Source organism: Haliotis rufescens, unplaced genomic scaffold (assembly GCF_023055435.1).
Source record: "Haliotis rufescens isolate VD_foot unplaced genomic scaffold, xgHalRufe1.0.p SCAF_12, whole genome shotgun sequence".
In the NCBI taxonomy this organism is placed as follows: Eukaryota; Metazoa; Mollusca; class Gastropoda; order Lepetellida; family Haliotidae; genus Haliotis; species Haliotis rufescens.
In genome coordinates this window covers 9,680,073-9,697,523 of record NW_025963802.1, presented here as the reverse complement: position 1 = coordinate 9,697,523, position 17,451 = coordinate 9,680,073, and the positions used below count along the sequence as shown (strand labels likewise).

At 41.1% G+C, this 17,451-nt stretch overlaps 1 protein-coding gene across 1 annotated transcript; it reads right to left on the bottom strand.

Moving 5' to 3' along the window:
* Nucleotides 1–5,599: 5,599 nt before the first annotated feature.
* On the bottom strand, nucleotides 5,600–13,758 carry LOC124143885. The gene is made up of 5 exons (XM_046513039.2): nucleotides 13,612–13,758; nucleotides 9,938–10,088; nucleotides 9,700–9,824; nucleotides 7,534–7,672; nucleotides 5,600–6,143 (listed from the first exon to the last, which is right to left on the bottom strand). The coding sequence occupies exons 1-5, from the start codon at nucleotides 13,667–13,669 to the stop codon at nucleotides 6,017–6,019; spliced, it is 600 nt and encodes a 199-aa protein (XP_046368995.2). The 5' UTR covers nucleotides 13,670–13,758; the 3' UTR covers nucleotides 5,600–6,016.
* Nucleotides 13,759–17,451: the final 3,693 nt, after the last annotated feature.

Genomic DNA, 17,451 nt, shown 5'->3' with positions numbered 1-17,451 from the left:
GATCGGGTTGTCAGGCTCGCTGACTTGGTTAATGCATGTCATCGATCCTATTGTGTGGATCAATGCTCATGATGGCATTCCCTGGATTATCTTATCCAAACTCGATTATTAACAGGCCGCCGTAATAGAGCTGAAATATTGTTGAGTGCGGCGTTAAACAACAGACAGACAAAAGTATAAAACTCGGTTTGTGTTCATGCAAGACAACATTATGTACGAATGTCAAAAGTAGGATGCTGATACGGTTTAAAGATCAGCGATCATCACCTTCACTTCACATGCCTAAATTAGTCATTCTCTGGACAACGGAGCTTCTCTGTAAGCCAAACTGAAAAGGAAACCCTGGAAGACTCAACCAACAAAGTACGAGAAATTGTACTTCACTAAGAAAGTGTTATCCCAAATATAACATTTGTAACATTTGACCACTTTCTAAAATGCATTGCGTATACATAGCTTTCGGTCAAAGGGGTACACAAAATAAGTGATCTAGACTACCAGATGTCGGACTTTCCTGTTTGTGGAAGGCTCGGAGGCTGAGTGGGTTAGATCGTTCACTTTCTGTGCCGGAGTTTAGGTGCCTCACTCTGAGAGTGTGGTTTGGACTCACGGGTGGGAATCAGTGCCTGAAAAGTACTTCACTAAGAAAGTGTTATTTTAAATATAACATTGTTATACAATGTTTAGTTATGAGGCTCCACAGACATGGTGCAAATTATACTTGGGAAACTTTGCCAATATTAGACTTTAAGTTACGTTAATGTGTGAACTGAATGACAACGTACTTCAAAATTAATTAAATTCATGCATGTTAATATGATATTTCCATCAAAGACATGTCTAAACGTGGTAACATCTCAACCTTCAAAGGTTCAGGGCATTTTGCTACAAAGGAAGGTGAGGTGAAATTGGGTTTAACGTCGCGTCCAAGATTATTGCACTTATATAGCGACGTGCATGCACGTGTGTGTGTGTGTGTGGCTGCTTGTACTAGTCCGGACTGATGCCGATTTATAGTGCTAGCTCACTGAGATACCATGCCGCAGTTTAACATGAATACCCCACTCAAACACTGTTTACTGACTCCGAGCCGACCAGTCCTTGTTTTAGCCCCTTAATGCCGAGCGCCAGACAGGGTAACAACAAGTACCATCTTTTAACGTCTTTTCGTATGATGCGGCCGGGGACGCTACAAATGAAAGTTCACTGAGAAAATAAAATGTAAAATGCTGAACTTCCTCATTGACAGTTCTATGTGGAATTTGGGGGTATAACATTCAAGCAAGAAGGCATCCCCATGGGCAGCAACTGCGCTCCTTGCTTGGTCGGTTTCTGTATGCATATGAATCGGGAATTTCTGCACGGACTGGCAACATCTTGGGAAGCTGGCCAAGAGGTTGAACTCCAGCTTCAGCTATATCGATGATCTGATACCGTTCAATAACGTTCAAGTAGCCAAGGTGAGGTCAAATTGGCTTTAACGTCGCGTCCAAGATTATTGCACTTTTACAGCGACGTGCGTGTACGTGTATGTGTTTGTGAGGCTGCTTGTACCAGGCCGATTTATAGTGCTAGCTCACTGAGATACCATGCCCCAGTTTAACATGAATACCCCACTCAGACACAGTATACTAACTCCGAGCCGACCAGTCCTTGTTTTAGCCCCTTAATGCCGGGTGCCAGACAGGGTAAAAACAAGTTTCATCTTTTAACGTATTTTGGTATGACGCGGCCGGGGATCGAATCCCGAACCTTCCGCTCTCCAGGCGGACGCTCTACCACTAGACCACGGAGGCGGTCGCAAGAAGCCAAGCTACTTCCACTTATTTACCTACCGGAACAAGGAACAAAAGAGACCAGTCAAACAGGGTCATCTGTTTCCTATTGAGGTATCTACACAAAGATTCTGAGATACAGAAGTGAGTGAGTGAGTTGGGTTTAACTCCGCTTTTAACAGTACTCCAGTTATATCACAGCGTGTCAGCTTAATGACTGGGCCACCTGTGCCCCCAACTCTACAGTAGAATGTATGACAAGTGCGATGGCTTCCACTTAACAATACACGTATCTGTAACATATCAGTACATACTGGGGCAAGGATGAAATACTCCACTCCACAAAATGCTGTTCTCCTGACCCCATGGAGCTGATGATTATAGGGTTTGTTTACATATGACGTTTTCAAAGCACCGAGATCCCGTATCGACTGTTTTTTCTATGTCCGCAGGATGCATTGATTGATATGATTATGTGAATATAGCCAATTATTTCTTGGATATTCAATGAATGTCGCGTAATGCTTAGGGCAACTGACCGTGAGACCCAGTATGTTAACATTTGATGGCTGTTTATTTTTTTTGTCAGGAATATATCCTTATCATCGCTATTACGCAAACAAATGTCAGAACGTAGGATTTGTGTACATAGACTTGGTTGACGCAGCGCTAAATGCACGTCACGAAAACAACACTATAAATCGGCAAAAAAAACTACGGCCCAGAACATAAAACACTCGTCACCAACTACACAGCGTCAATAAAGAACTGTCACACCCTCTGGATCTAACCTTACTAGCATCAACCGTATCAAACATCACCAACAACTGGATCAAACATCAACAGTAACATCTACTGGGCCAACATCAACAGTAACATCTACTGGATCAAACATCAACAGCAACAACTACTGGATCAACACCAACAGTAAAATCTACTGGATCAAACATTAACAGTAACATATATTGGTTCAAACATCAACAGTAACATCTACTGGATCAAACATTAACAGTAACATCTACTCGATCAAATATCAACAGTAACATCTACTGGATCAAACATCAACAGTAACATCTACTGGATCAAACATCAACAGTAACCTCTACTGGATCAAACATCAACAGCAACAACTACTGAATCAACACCAACAGTAACATCTACTGGATCAAACATTAACAGTAACATATATTGGATCAAACATCAACAGTAACATCTACTGGATCAAACATTAACAGTAACATCTACTCGATCAAATATCAACAGTAACATCTACTCGATCAAACATCAACAGTAAAATCTACTGGATCAAACATCAACCGTAACATCTACTCGATCAAATATCAACAGTAACATCTACTGGATCAAACATTAACAGTAACATCTACTGGATCAAACATCAACAGTAACATCTACTCGATCAAATATCAACAGTAACATCTACTGGATCAAACATCAACCGTAACCTCTACTCGATCAAATATCAACAGTAACATCTACTGGATCAAACATTAACAGTAACATCTACTGGATAAAAAACATCAACCGTAACATCTACTCGATCAAATATCAACAGTAACATCTACTGGATCAAACATCAACCGTAACATCTACTCGATCACAATAACAGTAACATCTACTGGATCAAACATCAACCGTAACATCTACTGGATCAAACATCAACCGTAACCTCTACTGGATCAAACATCAACAGCAACAACTACTGGATCAACACCAACAGTAACATCTACTGGATCAAACATTAACAGTAACATATATTGGATCAAACATCAACAGTAACATCTACTGGATCAAACATTAACAGTAACATCTACTCGATCAAATATCAACAGTAACATCTACTGGATCAAACATCAACAGTAAAATCTACTGGATCAAACATTAACATTAACATCTACTCGATCAAATATCAACAGTAACATCTACTAGATCAAACATCAACCGTAACATCTACTCGATCAAATATGAACAGTAACATCTACTGGATCAAACATCAACCGTAACATCTACTCGATCAAATATCAACAGTAACATCCACTGGATCAAACATTAACAGTAACATCTACTGGATCAAACATCAACCGTAACATCTACTCGATCAAATATCAACAGTAACATCTACTGGATCAAACATCAACCGTAACCTCTACTCGATCAAATATCAACAGTAACATCTACTGGATCAAACATTATCAGTAACATCTACTGGATCAAACATCAACCGTAACATCTACTCGATCAAATATCAACAGTAACATCTACTGGATCAAACATCAACCGTAACATCTACTCGATCAAATATCAACAGTAACATCTACTGGATCAAACATTAACAGTAACATCTACTGGATCAAACATCAACCGTAACATCTACGCGGTCAAATATCAACAGTTGCATCTACTGGATCAAACATTAACAGTAACATCTACTGGATCAAACATCAACAGTAACATCTACTCGATCACAATAACAGTAACATCTACTCGATCAAACATCAACCGTAACATCTACTCGATCAAATATCAACAGTAACATCTACCTGATCAAACATTAACAGTAACATCTCCTGGATCAAACATCAACCGTAACATCTACTCGATCAAATATCAACAGTAACATCTACTGGATCAAACATCAACCGTAACATCTACTCGATCAAATATTAACAGTAACATCTACTCGATCAAACATTAACAGTAACATCTCCTGGATCAAACATCAACCGTAACATCTACTCGATCAAATATTAACAGTAACATCTACTCGATCAAACATCAACAGTAACATCTACTCGATCAAATATCAACAGTAACATCTACTCGATCAAACATCAACAGTAACATTACTGGATCAAGACCAACAGTAAAATCTACTGGATCAAACATCACCTCATAGCACCTCACTAGGGAGTGGAGAAAGAAATTCGAGAGAGGAACCATCGACATGGGTAACAATCGTGTTAGCGCTCTGAACATGCGTCAATATAGCGCATCATCAATGCCAATTTATTAGTATTATATTATTATATCCTATAAGTAGCAGAGAAAGGAACTGAAAGGACAGAACAATAACTATTACCATGAAACATCTACAAAACGTGGCTTTTGATAATGTTTTTTTTGCAACGGCGTTTCGCGACGGGTATGTCCCTTTGCAAGCATAAACAAGAATATTGTTAGAACATTAATACAGTACATGATTTAGAAAATCGACTACTTCCTATCTAGTAAACAGTAATTATTTTTCAAGGGTGTATAAGAATGCGTAGATAGTATGTATTATAGTAAAAATGTTAAGGATCCTAAAAGTTTTTAAGGATATTCTTATGAAATTGTGTGTTCAGTGTTCACTACAAAAAATGCTCCAAAATATTGATGATCCTAAACTTGTTTTGTTCAGTATATATTGAGACGATATCGAGATAACCGAAATCGGAAACAAACACATAAACCCAGCAGTAGTTTTATGTATTTATTTATTAATTTATTACTCGACTATTTACACGGAAACAAATCAGCTATTGTTACTTTTGTCAGACGAAACATTCGGGAATAAAATATTGTCAACAGGCGCATCTTTTGGGATCGTAGCCAAGAACACGTGTTCATCAAGCAATGCTGTCATGTTGAGCAGTGTTTCTAGTGTTGTTTTTTACACACACACACACACACACACACACACACACACACACACACACACACACACACACACACACACACACACACACACACACACACACACACACACACACTAACACACACACACACTAACACACACACACTAACACACACACACACTAACAAACACACACACTAACAAACACGCACGCACGCGCACACACACACACACACACACACACACACACGCACGCACGCACGCACGCACTAAAGTTCTGCAGTAGCAATGACCAAATGCGAGTGGAATAACTAGGTTATGACAGTAGAGTTTTTAAAAACGGGAACCCGGGTCACATTTCACAGAGCGATCTTATCACTACGACTATCGTAAGCCTGTTAAAGTGTGGGAGTATTGTCGTAGAGATAAGGTCGCGTTATGACATGGCTCTGACCCTATGCTTCTGTCATCACAACTGTTCCCTACTGACAGTGGCCAGGGCACCACGTCATCAAACAAGTGACGTCACAGATACTGTGACATGAATCAACTGTGGATGTAGCAATACTACAGCCACCTACAGCTCCCGATCAGTCACAGACAACGGTCAACACTTCAGCTGGGCGGAGAGTCTCTCAGGGTTAAGTGCCCGGATGATGAAGGCGGCCAGGTTGTAAGGGCATCTCTTAATGGTCCAGTCTCCCATGCATGCCCACACGAAGCTGTCGAGGGAGCTGCAACATGGACGACATCATTCACTACGACAGTCTAACGACAATCATTGGTATTATATTACCTAACGACAATCACTCTGCTAATATTTACTTAACGACAATCACTATGCCAATATTAACTTTACGACAATCACGACAATTCCATGTATTGGCCAACGACAATCACGACAATTTTATACATTAATAAACGACAATCACGACTATTCCATGAATTAACAAACGACAATCACGACTATTTCATACATTAACAAACGACAATCACGATATTATGGAATACTGTAATGGCCAAAATCTCACGTTCTCGCGATCTCGCATTCTCATGACATTTTGTCAAAAGTCGACAACGCGAGAATACGACATATGGACATGATGTAAAATCTCGCAATCACGACGACATCGAGATTGTAATGACCCTTGCAGTATTCCATACGATATAGACATATATTGTACTTAAACGAACTTTTCAGCAGGAATCGGTGATATCTAAGAGATAATGAAAATGAGATGTAATTTCCAAAGATATTTTTTCAAATTATAAAGGCGTTTGACTTTTTTTGCTCATGCGAACCAATTCTTATCCAAGAGCTATGTGTGTATGTGGCACACCGTCCCAACTACGAATATGTGTCCCTGGAACCTGAATCTATCGCCCATAAAAAGCGCTAACAAGGACCTAGTGTGTTGCTGTATCACCAAGTTGTTTTCAAATACATGTGAGCAATAGATATTAAAGAGAATAGAGCGCACAACCCTCGACAACGCATATACCTTTATCCCTCAATAGACGACCTGGCATCGGTTAATTTCCTAGACGTCTTCCGCCCGGCGTCTATTCAAGGCAGGCATCTCTCTTTTAATTTCTGTGATCATTTTTAATTGCCTTGAAGATGGGATGTGTAATTTATATAAAACGTGTGTGGTGTGCATTTTGTGTGAAAACTGCTTTCGTTTTCCTATGGGAAAAGCTATGTTTTGTTGCTCCGGCCTGTATTGGAGGCAGGCATCTATTGGTTGGTTGGTTTGTTGTTTAACGCCGCACTCAGCAATATTCCAGCTATAAATAAACGAGTCTGGACCAGACAATCCAGTGATTAATATCACGAGCATCAATCCACGCACTTAGGATCGATGACATGCATCAATCAAGTCAGCGATCTTGACCACCCGATCCCGTAAGTCGCCTCTTACGACAAGCATAGTCACCTTTTAAGGCAAGTATGGGTTCCTGAAGACCTATTCTACCCCGGATCTTCACGGGTCGGCAGGCATCTATTGAAAGATATACGGTAGCCGAGAGTATGGGGCGTAATATCGGGGTTCGATTTCTATACGGTAGACGTTTCTATATGAGATGAATATAAAGTCTGAACATTAAGTGACATCTCCTCACCCGCAGTACGCATACGTGTCGGTGATGTTGCCATCATGCACTCTGGTGGCGATGTTGTCGACGTCGTGTTTGGCCTTGCAGTGGCGTATCCGGGAGGCAACGTTGTTGTTAAGCCAGCAGGACGACCCCGCAATTAAATCTAGAAGAAATATTACAGAAGAAGCTTACTTATATTTGCATCATTTAACGGAACACAGATTTATTTAAGTTATAATGTCGACGGTCTATAAATCAACTGACTAAGTCAAAGAATGCGTTTTCCAAATACCCAGAAAAACCTCTACAAAAATAATCTACATGTGTTAAGTCAGATTTAGAAATATTGGATCTTCTAAGCGTCATTTCTCATGAATTGGTGTTATTTTTTTAAAAAAAACGTTCCCACATAAGCTGGAGACAAGGTTTATAAACAGGGCGAATATGGGATTCGAACCCGCAATCACTGGATTATGGAATCTCTAAGTGACCCAACTCTGCAGGGCCAATTGCAACGCCCAATATCACTAGGCCACCCGCGGACGCCTGCACTAGTCCGGACCGATGCCGATTTAAAGTGTTAGCCCACTGAGATACCATGTCGCACCTTGACATGAATACCCCACTCAGACACAGTATACTGACTCAAAGCCAGTCCTTGTTTAAGCCCCTTAATGCCGGGTGCCAGACAGGGTGACAACAAGTACCATCTTTAAACGTCTTTTTGTATGACGCGGCCGGGGATCGAACCCCGGACCTTCCGCTCTCCGGGCGGACGCTCTACCACTGGACCACGGAGACGGTCCAGGTCACAATTCCATTCTGTTGCTTCAGTGGTCATTGATGTAAAGTGACAGAGTGGTTGATTGAGGCTTGGATGATATCGACAGCTGCTTTTGGCAGGGTAATTTCTTGTTAATCATTGCAGATGTTGTTAATTAGTGATATTAGTCACATTATCTCAAGAATGTTAATTGCGAACTAGGTCATGATAGGTCTCTGCACTACAGAGATAACCAGTGATGTTCCTTATCGGTTTTAAAGTCATAGCAATGTTAAGTCTTCGAAAGGCATTTAGAAGTGATGCACATAAGGAAGAGAAGTTATGGATGTCAACTTCTTTTTTATGAGGACATGACCCTGGTTTCCCGTTTGCACATTGTCCATTGTCAATTACCAGTCAGTGCTAATTCAAGTCCTGGCTTCCAGTTGCCCGTAACTATCAACGCTAATTACTGTGAAATGTTGGCTTCCATTGACTTTGGCTAATCATCTATCAGCGCCAATTTTCTGTTGGCTTCACTTGTTAAGTTTCCACCTTTTGTTCTCTTATTACTTCTTTATGTTCCTACATGTACATATATTGTTCTCTGCCTCGTAGCAACCATTCACATGATGAAGGAGTAAGCATATACTCCGAAACGTTGTGTTCCTCATAATAAAGAAGTAGACATCCATAAATTATCTTCCCCATAGTTTGTCAATTTCATAATTATAATAATTATCTGGTACATGGCCGTGTGTCAGTTCGACGCATGTTTCGGAATTGGCACAAGTCGAAGTGTTACAATAAGCGTTGAAAACACACAACAGTCTGCAGTGGCCTTGGGTCGTGGGTGTCAGTTGACTTAGGTGACTACAGGGGCATGGCTCAATTGTTGACACACGTTGTGTGCCAAGTTGACACACATATGCTCACACACACACACACACACACACACACACACACACACACACACACACACACACACACACACACACACACACACACACACACACACACACGGAACACACAACGCGCACACAACGCGCACACAACTCACACACCACATACACACAGTACACTTACAACACACACAACGTAAACACAACACACAAACACACGAATAAAACATAACAAACAGCACACAGTGCATAAATACACAGACACCTACACAACACAACGTACACACACAAACACACTGAACACACAGAATACTCGCGACACACATACACACACGCATACGCACAAAACACACACGCACGCACGCACGCACATACACATTTACAACACAATATACACAGCACACACACACAAACACACGCACAACACAAAACGCACACATAAAATACAAAGTACATAAAAACACAACCAACACACAAACACACACACACCTCTTCTCCATACACACATCTCTTCACACATCGCACCTTTCCTTCCTTCTCCACACACATAGGACAGCATCCCGGCTCTGTCCTCTACCCCGTCAGTCTTCACGTGACCCTCACAGTCCGGTAGTTGGTTGTACACACAGCTCAGGCTTCTGTGGGCCTTCCTGTTAAATACAGACAGCACACACGTAAATCAGTCGATGACTGTTTTTTATCGACCCTAAAAAAGACACCAAAAAGTGAAAACAGGTACTTATGTCCTCATCATACACCATACCTGCAGAATTTCTTCACAACAGACTGAGGGTCACTGAAGTCTTCAGGGCTCTTGGATTCGATCATGGGAACCTGCAGGTGAGATATGGCTGTAGCGCACCTGAGGAATCTCTTGTGGTGACAGCGGTTGTCATGGGAAGCCAATACTTGACCTGTTAGAATATATGGGCATGTCATCCGTGTATGGATTCAAGCAATAGGTTTAATATTATGATGACTTTTCTTGACCGACCTTTGGGTATTCTAGGGGCAGGAGATATTTTGGAAAAGATATGTTCTTGAAGAAAAAATGGCAAAAAAATTTGTTCTCCGGTTTTACTAAAAGACTAATACACATTATTTGCAGGATATGCTAGATGTTTTGTAAGATGTTGTGAAATAATTGAGCATCGTGACGACTTTTGGACCGACCATTGGATATTCCTGGGGCCTGGGGACAATTTGTTAACAAAAAAACTGGTAAAAAATCATTTGTAGTAGAAAGTCATCCTTTTACATTTGTGTGCCCCTCCTTTCACAGAACATATATTTGTGTTTTGAAGCAGTGAAAGAATTCCTGGCTCTAAACAAAAGCTCGCGCACCCCTTGTAGGGCACCAAGACCATGTCGGTTCTTCATTTTCCAGTGATTGGCTGAATGGGTCACGTGTCAGTTGTTAGGGAAGTCGTACTTGGGGGGTCAGTCCTTGTAGATCACTTGGGGGAACAGGTTTCCTGGGGCAGCACTGCCAAGCAGCATGGTGATTTCACGTTTGTCCTCAACACCTGTTACGTTTTACTTCGCGCCTTTACTCGCTCGTGTCCAATTGGTAACGGGAACGATTTTAACATCAGTTTGGTCAAAGTTGACCAAGTCAGATGGGATCGAATTCGACGCAACTGTCTCCCCCACACTTTTCAAAGTCAGCTGGTATTTGCCTAGCAGCTTTTTTAGCTTTCCTTTCAACAAATCGGTACCTGACGAGGAAGGAATATGATCACGTCTTATTAAGTAGGATTGGGCCACCATTTTCAGCAAGAAGGAATCTGTTTTCGTGCAACACAATGTCACGTGCAGTAGCGATTACAGTATGCCAGTTTATAATTCCACCAGCTGCACTGATTTCAGCCAAATGTTCGCACTCAAGTTTGTCCAACTCTCCCAACAACAATGGTCGACCATTATGAGTCACTTCGGTCACCTCAGCTAGTGTGTCTGCAGATGTACATTAGCATAAGCCTTCTTCATTACACAGACACCACTTTCACCCAGACCAACATCTAAACGTTTACTGAAATGTTTTGCAGCTCGAGTGTTACAATGTTCAGTGGCATACTTGAGTTTGAAACGAGCAGTTGTTGTTGGTCCTTTTCCCTTGACACCACGTCGACTTATCGTAAAATCATCTGAACGTGATGCATCTATCCTGACGGCCTTCTCAGGGGTCGATGCCTTGGCGGGACCAGACCAGAGCAGACCAGATCAGACCAGATCAGACCAGACAGAACAGGGAGCCTCTTGGTGGCCGTGACGTACTTTAAAAGGATTGTGAATACCAGTACTATTTAGTCATGTTATTTATATTCCAACACTGGTGACGAAACATTTAACTTGAGTTGGTTCGATTATTTATTTCCTTTGAACTTCCTCAGTGCCAGTCGACAGTGCGGGGAGTCCCATTCATACTGAGTCGCATATTTTGGCTAGGGGACAGCAGTCGCATTCATTTGGATTGGAGACTCATTCATTTCACGATTTACAGTAGTTGTTTGGAGAATGAAAGGACTGTTCCTCTATTCCTTATGTCGTTTAGTGCACACAGTCAACAAAGTGATGGTGATGCGGTGCATAGTGTTAGGTCCCTTGAGTGTAGTTGTGTGACGGCTTTGATCCTGTTATATGAGACTAATTATTCATTAGCATGTAATCATACCTTTATTAACTATTACGTTACATCATTACATCCAATTGTACTAACGTTACCGTCCGTCTGTCGATAGTTCGACACCACCCAGTGAATGATCGGGCTATCATTGGCAGGTCATTAAGGACAAACATGGGTACAAACACAATACTGGAACGCTTTAGAACGGTAGGGTTTTCAGACAGGATCACGGACAACTGGTCAGGGTCCTGTTCGGCTGACGATGTCGTCATGGTTCTGCAGTGTTACCTTACGGGTCTTCTCTATACATCGCCAGTAGGATGTCTCGTTCATGTCTCCGTTTATTTCAGAACGTGTATCCTCTATAAGTTTCGATGTCCATACGACTTATACGTGAAGCTTGTCTGAAGTCGCGTATTCACCATAATGACATGTTCTCATGTTCTATGGCTTTAATGGCTTCACTTACAATAAGCTAGTAACAACATTTACTTAGATTGCCATTTGCTTTAGAGCCATTTGCTGTAGTTTGGTCCTCATATATAAATTATTTCCGACACTTCGGCCATGAACCGTTTGATGTTTGCTAAAGGTGAATGAAACAAGAAATAGTTATTCGATGACGAATGATACAGGTATTATAGTTGTGTTTCGGGCCTCATGTCTGCAGTGTTTCGGCTGTAACGTAACGTTTGGATAAAGTTTGCGGTCAAATCCAATCTTTAAGTGCCTACGTACTATTGCCAGGCAGTTTAGCCAATAGCAGTTTAGCTGAATTTGATTCAGTTCTGAAAAGGCATTGATTAGATTTATCTTTGAACAGTTGACGTTTATTCACCCAAACCAAACCACTTAATTTCATTGGAATAAGGAAAAACGACATAATCGATGTCCATTAGAATTATACGTGAAGCTTATCCGAAGTTGCGTATTCACCATAATGACATGTTCTCATGTTCTATAGCTTTAATGGCTTCACTTACAATAAGCTAGTAACATTTACTTAGATTGTAATCTTATTTCCGCTCTAACTTCATCTCACTTTGATCTTATATCAGAACTCTGTTTAAATTTACTTATGATCATTATAATTGAGAAGAGAAATGCCGACGAAGTCATAAATTCGTTGGGTACCGCCAACCGATTTTTTAATCTCTTCTAATCCCTTCACATTTGCGACAGGTATGCTCGACATATACTTGGCTTTTCGACAGTTCGGTATGAAACATAGCAACATTGCAATTTAGCCATTTGCTGTAGTTTGGTCCTCATATATAAATTATTTCCGACACTTCGGCCATGAACCGTTTGATGGTTGCTAAACGTGAATGAAACACGAAATAGTTATTCGATGACGAATGATACAGGTATTATAGTTGTGTTTCGGGCCTCATGTTTGCAGTGTTTCGGCTGTAACGTAACGTTTGGATAAAGTTTGGGGTCAAATCCAATCTTTAAGTGCCTACTTTCTATTGCCAGGCAGTTTAGCCAAAAGCAGTTTAGCTGAATTTGATTCAGTTCTGAAAAGGCATTGATTAGATTTATCTTTTAACAGTTGACCTTTATTCACCCAAGCAGAACCACTTAATTTCATTGGAATGAGAAAGATCGACATAATAACAGTGTTTTGAGTAGGCGCCGTTGGTTTAAATATAATTTATCGAAATTGAAATATCACACAGTTGCTTATTGGAAGTATATATAATAACACACATAATTGTGCAATAACTCATCACGATATTAACGCTCCCATGTACTTCTACACAATTAGCACACGAAGTAAACATTAAAGTTTGATATACGCGACTTACCCAAACAAGTGAACCACGCAACGAACAGAATGATGCACGGCTTCATAATGGCGACCATGAAAGAACAGTAGGCCGTCTGCAAATCAGGGCAGGAATGTAGACATTGCCGTGGCTGTTGAATGCTAATGGTAGTCAGGCCTACTTGATGCAAATGTCAGTCAAGTCATTACTCAGCAAATGAATCGCTTCCGTTGAGTCAATAGCTAGTTGTAGTTGATGGTGGATGTTGACAAGCATTTGGCTGTTTCAAAATGTTAAAGTTATCCTTCTGGGAATTAACCGTTTTAAACCACGCTTAGTTTACAAAACGAGAAGCTGGGTTAAATAATGTGTGGTGATGTGTTACACTGTCAGTTTTAATATAGTTATTAGGTGAATAATATAATATTTACATTTTTGGTACATCCTGTTTCATGAATATATGGATGTCAAATACGTTTATATATACGCGTAAATAATGTTTCTCTCAATGTCATCATCATTCCTGACTAGACAAGGTCCCCAGTTCCTTCCTGGTTTGGTACGAGGTCTGGTCAGAAAGTTCTAAGTCTGACTAACTTTCAACTATGGGCCATAATAAAGTGAACTGGTCAATGTAGTACATTGTTTGAGTAGTTCATCGCAAGTGTATTTGGTCTGTTAAGGCCGTTTGTATATTAGTGACAGTTGAATGTGATAGGCGTCCAAATGGACAGAGATATAGAAAAGAACGCGTATCGAGCAGTCATCAAGTATTTGACTAGAAATTCATGACCGCATGTCACAAGTGTATGGGGATGAGTGCCCTGTCTATTCCACTGTTAAACGTTGGTCAGCTATGTTTAAGGCTGGCACCATTCCATTTCTCCGGCACCAAAGAAATTCAAGTCTTCAAGATCAGTGAAGAAAGTTATGACCACAGTATTCGAGGATGCAAAGGATGTGATCCTTGTTGATTACTTAGAAAGTCAAAAGACGATTACGGATGCCTAATATGCTGATTTGTGTCATCGGCTGAGAGATTTTATCGAAGAAAAGCGGCGATAAATGCTGACTGCTGGAGTTCTACTATTACATTGTACATGACAATGCCTCTTCCAACACCCCTCGACTTGCAAAGGCTGGTGTGCGACAATGTGGGTTCCAAGTGCTTCATCATCATCCATATTCGCCAGACCTTCTCACCAAGTGAAGACCATGTTTCCTTAACTGAAAGAACACCTTCGTGGAAAGCCCTATGACGACAACGATGACCCCAAAGATGCCGTGGATGGTTTATTCAGGGTGGCTTTAGAAAACGTCTTTCTGACTTGAATGGAAAGCTCCCTGTCGATATGAGAAGTGTATTGAAAAGCAGTTGAAAAATAAAATTGAAAACACTTTCATAATTGTTGGTTTTGTTTGTTAGGCTTAGAACTTTTTGACCAGCCTTCGTAATGATTTACTCAAATGGGAATCGAATGGCCACAATGTCCGTTGACTATGGCTGGAAACACCTGCCTTCTGTTCACCAGTGCAAAGTATCCGTGGTTGTACCAACAAGCTTCACATATGCTTAAAGAACGACCTTACTGGCTGAAATGTTTGAAACTCGCTGGTTATGGTGTTGAAGTCGCCGAAAGAGGTACACACCATCAGCTTAAGGCAATGGGTTCTCCATTAAAGCACAACTTTAATATAAAGCCAGCATGACTAATATATGGAGTTGGTGAGCGTATTATTCTTTCACCACAGTTTTAAATACATGCATACCACACCGGCCTGAAAGACTCCCGAAAGGTTCTATCAATGTTGTCGGGGTGCGATTACACTCTAATGCAGCCAGGCTGAAGCTGATATTCCTTCCCTGTGGTAACGTCCTCACTTTGAAATCTAAACCGCATTAAACCGTGTCTCCATTGTCTTTGACAGTAAACCGATTTCCTTGTTTTTTATTTTATTTTTTATTCTATTACAACAGTGGATATATCTTGATTAATCACCAAGTATTCCGTGTGACGATCTAGTGATCCAAGCATATAATTGTGACCACTATTCTGACTTTTACGCCCATATGAGTCTGTTTCTACAGATATTCGAGACTAATTACTCTCGGGCATTGAATTTTTATAAGTCAGATTATTCCTCTGCAGCAGTGGGAATTGTCTCCATAGACACCAGGTCCTCGTTCTCAAACCCAAACATATTTCGTGCCGTTAAAATCAGAATGATAAAAGCGTCCGTAAAATCCCCAATTAGCAGCTACAAACCGTGAGTGTCCATGTCAGAATATTCACTGAAGGCAGTATTCGACCAGGCGCTTTCGTTACATTTTTTCGGACTTATGGTGAAAACATTTAATTTCTTTTCAATACGTACAATGTGTTTTATATATTTTTGTTTATTAATCAATGTATTGAGTCATATATTACTGAACCGTTTTGGTTTGGTTTTAATTTTGGATTTGTAATATAAATGTTGGACCTTGGATTTGATAAAAAAACTGAGAGCCTCCACTTCCAACACATTCCATTGATAACGCGAGCTGTTTGGTCACCGCGGCCCGGCAGTGTGTTCATGTTATCGGTGAGCATGGCCTTCGACGTGTTTTCACTCTGGAGAACTGTCTTGGTTATAACTGTTATAACTACGGACCGCATCCTTGGTCCAGTGGAAAGAGCGTCTGCCCGGAGTGCGAAAGGTAGGTGGCTCGATCTCCGGCCGCGCCTGACTAAAAGACGCTAAAAGATGGCACTTGTTGTTACTCTGCCTGATGCCTGATGTATCTCAGGGGGCTAGTAGTATAAAACCAGTATCAATTGGGACTAGTAGAAGCACACACACACACACACACACACACACACACACACACACACACACACACACACACACACACACACACACACACACACACACACACACACACACACACACACACACACACACACACACACACACACACACACACATTACCTCACCTGTGAAACACTCAAGTTTATACTCAAGTATGACTGTTGCTATAGCTACGAATATTTTAACATTGAGTTCAACCCAGGCATCCTAAAGATACCAACACCTGTTCACGTGTTGTAATTCCCGAAAAGCTTTTGAATATGTCACATCGGATGTGACTGATCGTCTTCTATGATAAATGTCCTGTATTTGGAGCACCATGGACATGTCGTAAGAACCGAGGGGTCCAGTGATCAGTGACTGGCAGACTCTGTGCCATCCTAACCCGGGACGTTACTCATGCTATCAACCATTGGTTTGGCAGGTCCAACCTTGATTATTCACAGATCGCCCTGATAGCTTCAGCTTTATACTGTATTCCTGGGAGGGAACATGTCTACAGTAACACATACTGGATTTGCCTCTTGGACGGAATATGACTGTAGCATCGCATACTGGATTTGCTCCTTGGACGGAATATGACTGCAGTATCGCATACTGGATTGCTCCTTGGACGGAATATGACTGCAGTATCGCATACCGGATTTGCTCCTTGGACGGAATATGACTGCAGTATCGCATACTGGATTTGCTCCTTTGACGGAATATGACTGCAGTATCGCATACTGGATTGTTCCTTGGACGGAATATGACTGCAGTATCGCATACCGGATTTGCTCCTTGGACGAAATATGACTGCAGTATCGCATACTGGATTTGCTCCTTGGACGGAATATGACTGCAGTATCGCATACTGGATTGCTCCTTGGACGGAATATGACTGCAGTATCGCATACCGGATTTGCTCCTTGGACGGAATATGACTGCAGTATCGCATACTGGATTTGCTCCTTGGACGGAATATGACTGCAGTATCGCATACTGGATTTGCTCCTTTGACGGAATATGACTGCAGCATCGCATACTGGA

Excerpts from the sequence above, each read along its gene's own strand:
- LOC124143885 (XM_046513039.2), bottom strand. The coding sequence starts at position 13,669 with ATGGTCGCCATTATGAAGCCGTGCATCATTCTGTTCGTTGCGTGGTTC. Across the intron at positions 10,089-13,611 it reads TGCGTGGTTCACTTGTTTGG|GTCAAGTATTGGCTTCCCAT; the intron begins GTAAGTCGCGTA and ends ATATTCTAACAG. Across the intron at positions 9,825-9,937 it reads GTTGTGAAGAAATTCTGCAG|GAAGGCCCACAGAAGCCTGA; the intron begins GTATGGTGTATG and ends TGTATTTAACAG.